Raw genomic sequence first — 7,732 nt, forward strand, 5'->3', positions numbered from 1 at the left:
TAATCATAAGCTGGCCTACTTGAAAAATAGGATTTTTAAGAATTCTTCATGCTGTAAATGTGGCACTTTTTAACATCCTGGAATAATTGGCATTATATGTGTAATTTTAAGGATACTTTGCAGGAATTTTAGAGGTGGTTGACAACTTCTCCCCAGCTAACTGCCAGGCCACAACTAAATAAACCCTTTGTATGGTGAAGTATTCGAAGTAAAAAGTGAATTTAATCCACATCATCAGTTGAGCATCTTACCTTAGCAACCCAGCACCATGCATGTTAGTCAAGGAACACGTATATATTAAGAGCATTAACAGGTGTTGCTTAAACACTCTGGATATGTAAGGAAAACTTTCACTAAAAATCATGTATTTTTCATATGCCATGAAATACATCTAATTAATTAAAATGCTTTCAATGAGTAGCTTGTGACATTGCAAATGACTATGAAGAGCTTGCAAGATGCTTGTTTCCCCTGGTCTGAGTTGTCCCACTGATTCTAAGCTTTACAACGGCGAGCTGGTTGGGGTCCAGAAAGCCTTGGTAAGGGACAGAGGCTATATAATGTACGCTCAGTACTGTCTGTTTTAGAATACTGGGGAGTGCCTTTTAGACTGAGTAATCCACAGTTTTATAGTTAAAAGTATTTTTGCTCGTGGTTTAGTGGTTTGGTATACAAGCTAATGTTTTCTCAGAGAAAAACCAAGCATTTCTAGGCAGGTTGTACACGGAGCCTGATATGTTGAGCCCTCCCTCCTTGTTGCTGTTTAAAAAAAAAAGTACCACAAGACAGTATTATTTCAGAGTTCTGAAAGCCACACGTCTGAAATCAGTCTCTGTGTCAGTGTCAAGGTGCTGGCAGGGCTGATTCTGAAGCACTGGAGGAAAACACATTTTCTTTTTCTAGATCATGGGGACTGGGCACATTTCCTTTTCCTGAAGCCTCCAGCTTCCTGCTCCCTCCCATCCATCATCACATCTACTTGTTACTATGTAGTCGTCACTGTTGGACTTCACTAATTTTAAAATTTGTCATCCAGTGAAAACTAACAACTAAGTGTACCAGTTACTTATTAACATCAATATTGACTAGACCACCCTGAACCCTATGGCCTTCAATCCTAAGCCTTCAGTAACTGCATACCATTGACAGATCCACAGGGTGGTTTCATACATCTAAGCAAGGCTTAGCTGGCCTAGGCTGGCATCATACTTACCTCCCAGAGGATGAAGAGCTTATGTCACACAGCCTCACTGACATGTGTCAGGTTATCAGATGGTACAACAGAGATCAGACCATAGACCTTTGATTTATCTCAGATTTATTGAGCAGGCTAGGGCTTGTTACCACGGAACTGGGTAGGAGTCTTAAAAATATAAATGCAAATATTCAAAACCTTCAGAAGTTGTCTGAAGGCTGGCAGGTCATTATTTCTTCTGCTCTTCTATACTGGCCATAACAAGTCTCATGCCAGTTAATCCTGAACTAAGGAATAGGTAAATAAAAACCTGTTGGTGGAAGAAGCTATAGTCACATGTCAAAACTCATGGGTATATAGAATACGGGACTGTGGATGAGCTGCAATACATCTACTCTAAAGCAAAAACCTTACTGAGGATAACTTCCTTTATCCTCACAGTGGATAAACATTTCCAATATGACAGGTAATAATTAAGTTGTATTGGAAACTATCCTACTTCTTTCTAAATTCATGAATGGAAGTCTACTTTACTCTTAATATCCCAGAGAAAGATTTGGAGCCCCTTGATGACAAGTGGTTAAGCCATCTCCAAGTTCTTAAAACATGAACCTAAGCCCTTCATTGATCTCTATTAATGTCACATTTTCCTACTCACTCTATAATTGAAGAAGTATAAGCTGGGTTATTTTGCTACAAAAGTTAATATGTTCTGACAGGGATACTCAACCTTGATAGGGCAACATGACACTGTCACTACAACTGTGTTGGGCAGATTCATAGCTCTCCTGGGATATGTGTGGCCCATGGGCTGCAGAATGGACAGACCTGCAAGTCTAGAGAAACAATAAAGCTCCCAATCCTGAAAGCACAGTACCAAATAGTAAATGAGCTCCTCTACAGCCAGTGTGAAGCAACTAATAAGTCAACAGACAAATCAAGGTCAACAACTGGACTTTAATGAATAATTCTGACAAAAGGGTCTTTTTCAGATATACAAGTACACAACACAGAATGAAGAAAACATCCTTTTCCCTGTGTTTTTTTTGTTGTGGTGGTGATGCGGGGGATTGAACCAAGGGCCTTGCACATGCTAGGCAAGTGCTCGAAGGCTAAGCTGCATCCCCAGCCCTTTGAGTACTTATTGGAATAGCTTTAAGTTTAACATCATATACTTTTCAGAACTTAGGAATCAAGCAACTAATACATTTCTGCAGAGTAACTTGAGATACATTTATTAACCTATTCCTGGATATACTCTTGACATTTCATTCTTTACCTTATGTATTTTTGCCTTTTTAAAGTTTTCTTAGGAGAAAGTACAAAACAAACAAACAACAACAACAACAACAAAAACCCAACACCTAGATAATCCCTGACTCCTTAACAGTCGTTAGGAATAAGTGTTAGAGTAGTTCAGTTTTGAAAACCACTGACAAAATGTGGAGTGTTCCACCATTTTCAGAATCTCCTTTATGAAGAACATTAAGAATGAATATAAGAAAAACAATTCTGCCCTGGCCTTGGTGGGCTAAGTACATCTAAACTGTTCACAAATTCAGTAGAGATGATCTGCAGTGGAGGTGCCCACTTTAATGGGTTCTTCTCTAGTTTATATGAAAAGAGATCAGCGACTGCTTTCTCCACAGGTATAAACATACTTAGCTTTCACAGCTCCAGTCTTAACCATAAAGAAAGGTTATTACAAGAACCTGGCCTTGGTGCTCTGCCCTCAGGCTCTCACGGCACCTAAGGCTTATTAATGGCAAGGTAGCATTTAGCTGTGGGACTGTCACAGACACTGAAGAACACTAGGTACTCCTGGCCCCTCACTCCAGTCTAGCTATGTTTAATGTTGCTAGGACAACCCAAAACACCCAGCGGCTTCTTTCCCCGCTGCCCGATGAGTCATGGTGCTAGATGAACTGAGATTACTATTAACCATGACTTCCACAGAAAGTAACTGCCTCATGAGCTTCAGCCAGTACAACTGAAGAAAAACATTAAAAACCATAAATGTGGTTTTTTCAAACTCATAGTGATCTGAAAGGATTAGATGCAAAAATGCAATACTTATTTATCCCCAAATGCATATGCACATTTACAGGAAAATGTTTTTTCTAACAGCCTTTCTCTGCTGCTGCTGCTTCCTTTTTTTGAGCTTAAACTCAGGAGGTTGGCTCTATCTCCCAAGTGCAGGGATTCCACCAATGCCTGACTATCAGGATATCACCTTAGTATAAAAGTCCATTCATCCATTACAGGAAGATAAATCACACAGAGTTCCTGAGCCCCCAACTCACACTGGTGCTCCTGGAAACTGCTGTTGTCTTTGCTCCAAAACTTGCTGATTTAATAGCTGCTGCTGTTTCTGTAAAAACTGGACAACTTCTGGACTTCTTAGTAATGACTTAAAGAGAAAAGAGGGAAAAGGGATTATTAATAGAATCATCATATTTTTGTTTGTTTGAGGTCAGGTCTCACACTATAGACAGAATGGCTCTGGACTCAAGGCAACACCCTGGCCTGAGTCTTTCAAGTGCTGGGATGTTATAACAAAGTATCAAACACACCGACCAGTCTTTTACAATCTGTTGCTCCTATTTTTCCTGTCACTTTGCAGTTTAATTTTCATCATTGTCTTTGTCTACAGTTTTATATTGTCAAGTTTCAATCTTTTCATGATTCTTTGTTATTATAATTGTGAAATCTTGAGATAAAAATCCAAATTCATTAAAAAAAAATTTCTAGTAGTCTACCAAAAATATATATAGTATGAGTTAAATTATTTCTTTCCTTCAAATTATTACCAAATATTTCAATATTTATCAATCGCTCCTTTCCTGATTGACTTCGTATAATTTTTCTATCAGTTTTATATCAGAGACCCTTATTAAATATTAGTAATTATATCTCAATACCATTACAGTACTATTCCATATATTTAGAGTCTGTTTTAAAATCTCTTCTTGCTCAAAGGTTAGTCAGTGAAGAAACAGGGCTCAAGGTGTTCCTTCTGTTGCAGTCCTGGAGGAGTGGGGGCATCTTCAGTGTGACCACTGACAAGGCAGTATGTAGTTCTGATGGCCAGTGAACAGCTTTTAAAGTCTTACACAGGCAAAACAGTTCCACTGCAAACAAGCAGCTACTTTATGAGAAAACACTTACCAGTCTTTTCTGATTTAACACTTGTTCTAAAAGAGTAGGCCTTGCAGGGCGATCCCCAAAAGATCCCGTTCTTTGTTTGACAATGGAGAATATGTTGTCTGTACTTTCCTGGGATCAAATGAGAGAACATTTAACATAGTACTGCAATCCACAACAGCAGGCATTTCAGTGAAAATGAACATGTCTTTGATTTTCTTCCTTTTGTTTCTGAGAAACTTTAGGAAAGCCTCTTGGTAAGTCACAGGCAGAGTGCTGGCAATTAATTCCAAGTAACACTCCTCCTCCCTGCAGGCTTTCCAACCTGGCTTCTTTGGTCTCCTGTAAGGTCTTAAATTGACAGTTACCTGTCAGCTGTTTTCAGTATTACAGAAGAATGCCAAGTGAAACCAAATTCTCTTCATACAGAACAATCTAAGTCAAAACTGTCTGCCTGCACCAAGATCATGATGGGGAAACCTACAGAGACAACCAAACCAAACTAGTGGGAACTCATGAACTTTAGACCACCAGTTGTGGAGTCTTCATGGACCAGGCCCTCTGCATAGGAAGGCAGCTGTATAGCTTGTCCTGCTTAAGGGGCTCCCTGGCAGTAGAATCAGAATCCATCCTGGTACATGAGCTGGCTTTTTGGAGCCCACTACCTATGATGGGACACTTTGCACAGCCTTGAGGCAGGGGGAGGGGTTTGGACCTACCTCTACTAAATGCACCACCCCATGGGAGGCCTTACCTTCTTGTAGGAGGGAATGTGGAGGTGGGTTGGGAGGAGGAGGCTGGAGGGGTGGGAGGAGGAAAGGGGGATCTTTGATTGGTATGTGAAATGAATAAAAAAAATTTAATTAAAAAAAGAAAACAAAAAAAGTCTACCTGCTTTTGGACAAAATAAATGAATTTGGAGGCATTCTATCGCTAATGAGATACTGGATTCACACCCCCACGAAGGGAGAGGCAGTAAAATACTGCTTATAGAAGCAAACAATGCAGCTTTCTGAGTAAACTGGCTGGAAGGGTCTAGAAATCACAGCTATGAAATCACCAGTACAGAGCAAGCAGGCAAGTTCTGCATCAGCAACCTTACCCTGAGACATCAAATCCCATCAAAGATTAGCAGTGCTTACTCCCAAATATGAAAGGATCTAAATATTTAGCGTTTCCTCACAGAGAAGAATGTTGCTGAAGTGAAGTGAAATGTTCTGCTGTCTATAAAACCACACTATGACAATGAAAACTGAGAAACTTGGCTAATGGCTGAATCTAGGGCCTTGCGCATTAAACAAAAATGCTTTACCATGAGGCCAGGCATCACGTGAATTTAGTAGTGTTATCTTTACTTTGGATATAATCTTTCTTTTTGTTTTGTTTCCACCTTGGTCCACTGACTCCTGAGTTGTCTATTAAAATATCCCTTTCCCTTGTCATTATGAGATATTTAGCAAACTTCAGTTATTAAAATCCTCCACACATACATGTTTTAGGTGCCAAAGCATTAAAAGCTACAGAAGAGGAATCTAATATCACGGAAAGCAAAGACCATTTCTTCTTCTAGCTCTCCCCAGAGTTACTCTTATTTATAGGACTGTCTGGTTCATGTGCACAGTACATGCGACATGGGATGCTATAACGGACTTGATCCCAGACTTTACATTTTGTGGGTTTAGGATGTTAATACCACAAAATCAAAGACGCCTGTAGTAGAAGTAATTTTGAGTCATCTAGGCCAAACTTCCACAAATGTTAGGATTCCCTTTCAAAAAAAATGTTTATGGTAAGGAATCTTCCCACTTTTTGTGGGTTTGGAGTCTTCCTACCTTTTGTGGATTCTTTTTTTGTTTTCAACAGCTCAAACACTGAGGTGGGTTTGGCTGAGTTGGAGCTGAAATGCACTCCAATTATAATTTTCACCTAACCAAAATAAAATCTGAAGAAACACTGATTGTGCATTATTTTAAGGCCAACAGACGAAGGAGCCAATACTTAAGCGAGGTGACTTAAGCGAAGTGATTAACGGGCCCAAGTCCACACAGCTAGCAGCAGAATCTCAATTGCAGAGCACACTTGCTTTTACCCTCCCATGCGATTCAGATCAAGCAACCTCAAAGTGCTCGGTGACTCGCCACTCCCCTAACAATCCAACTTTTCTGGGGGGGACGTGGCGGCTAAGAAAAGGACAGGGGCACTGAAGTTACAGACAACCAAGAACGGACTATGTAAACATGCAGGATGCCACAGGGTAGAGCCTAGGAAGGGGTTATTGACAAGTGGGGCGGACACCTCCAAAGTGCCAATCTCAGCGGAGGTTCTCGCTGTCTGCTCGCTCACCACCTGAGCGGAAGATGAGCACCCCCTTCCCCCCGGGAGCAGGTTGGGGAGCCTCGGCGTTTGTGTAGAATGGGGGCTGCACCCACCTGCCCTGGCCCGGGGCCCGAGGCGCCTACCTCCAGCTTGACGTTGCCTGCGCTGGCCGCCGAGGCGCCGCCGGAGCCCTGGGCCTGGTCGCTCTTCTTCTTCTTGTACTTGTCCTTGTACATCTTGTTGCGGTGCTTCTTGCACATCCAGGGCTTGCGCTGCTTGGCCACCTGGCTGGTGGTCTCGCGGCAGCCCTCGTAGGTGCAGGTCTTGGCGCCCCGCCTGCGCGCCGCGCCGCCGCCCTCGGCACCCTCGTCCTCCAGCTCCTCGGGGCTGGCCGCACTCTCGCCGCCGCCCGCGGGGTCCGAAGTGTCCAGCAAGTCGGCGTCGTCATCCCCAGCTTCGTCCTCGGGGTCCGCCGCCGCTGCCGCTGCCGCCGCCGCCGCCTCGCTCCCCGCCGGACCCGGCCTTAGCGCGCCATCCGCTGCGGCCTCGTCCTGCCGCATCACTAGCACTGTCACCGGAGGGGCCGTCCCGGGACCAGCGGCGCCCGGCCCCGAGCCCTCGGACACAGCCTGAGCCTCCGTGCTGCCGCCAGAGTCCCGGGTCCGCCGCCGCGGGCCCGTCAGCAGCGGAGGAATTACAAACGCACCTCACCGGCCACTTGCAAGACACCCTGATGCCGGAGTCGCCGGCACCCCACTGCGCCTGCGCGCCGAGGGTCTGCAAACCAGCGCTTCCGGGCTCCGTGGGCGGGGCTGAGCAGCTGCAAGACCCCCAAGGACTGCGCCTGCGCGGTGGCGTCCTCTCGAGAGCCCTCGGACGCCAGTGGCTAGACTAAGCGACCTGGTGGACACCGACTGCGCCTGCGCGATGGCCGTCCGCTAGAGGGCGCCGGGCTCTGGCACACAAGAACCCGCAGGCTCCTAGGCGGGGCTGAGCGGATGCCAGGAGCACCGAGTGCGCCTGCGCAGCCATCGTAAACTAGTGAACGGTTCCCGGGCTGAGGAGCTAGCCGGCTCC

General features: G+C 44.4%; 1 protein-coding gene across 1 annotated transcript; it reads right to left on the reverse strand.

The window, feature by feature from the left end:
- Nucleotides 1-2,277: 2,277 nt before the first annotated feature.
- Nucleotides 2,278-7,360, reverse strand: LOC118585660 (regulatory factor X associated protein). The gene is made up of 3 exons (XM_036190463.1): nucleotides 6,799-7,360; nucleotides 4,364-4,471; nucleotides 2,278-3,605 (listed from the first exon to the last, which is right to left on the reverse strand). The coding sequence occupies exons 1-3, from the start codon at nucleotides 7,213-7,215 to the stop codon at nucleotides 3,495-3,497; spliced, it is 636 nt and encodes a 211-aa protein (XP_036046356.1). The 5' UTR covers nucleotides 7,216-7,360; the 3' UTR covers nucleotides 2,278-3,494.
- Between the last annotated feature and the right edge of the window lie 372 nt (nucleotides 7,361-7,732).

The sequence above is a fragment of the Onychomys torridus genome, chromosome 6 (assembly GCF_903995425.1).
Source record: "Onychomys torridus chromosome 6, mOncTor1.1, whole genome shotgun sequence".
In the NCBI taxonomy this organism is placed as follows: domain Eukaryota; kingdom Metazoa; phylum Chordata; class Mammalia; order Rodentia; family Cricetidae; genus Onychomys; species Onychomys torridus.

Bases quoted from the DNA above. Each gene is read 5' to 3' on its own strand.
- LOC118585660 (XM_036190463.1), bottom strand. From the start codon at position 7,215: ATGCGGCAGGACGAGGCCGCAGCGGATGGCGCGCTAAGGCCGGGTCCG. The intron at 4,472-6,798 runs GTAGGCGCCTCG...ATTTGATCCCAG, and splicing joins CAGGCAACGTCAAGCTGGAG to GAAAGTACAGACAACATATT. The intron at 3,606-4,363 runs GTAAGTGTTTTC...TTTCTCTTTAAG, and splicing joins TGTTAAATCAGAAAAGACTG to TCATTACTAAGAAGTCCAGA.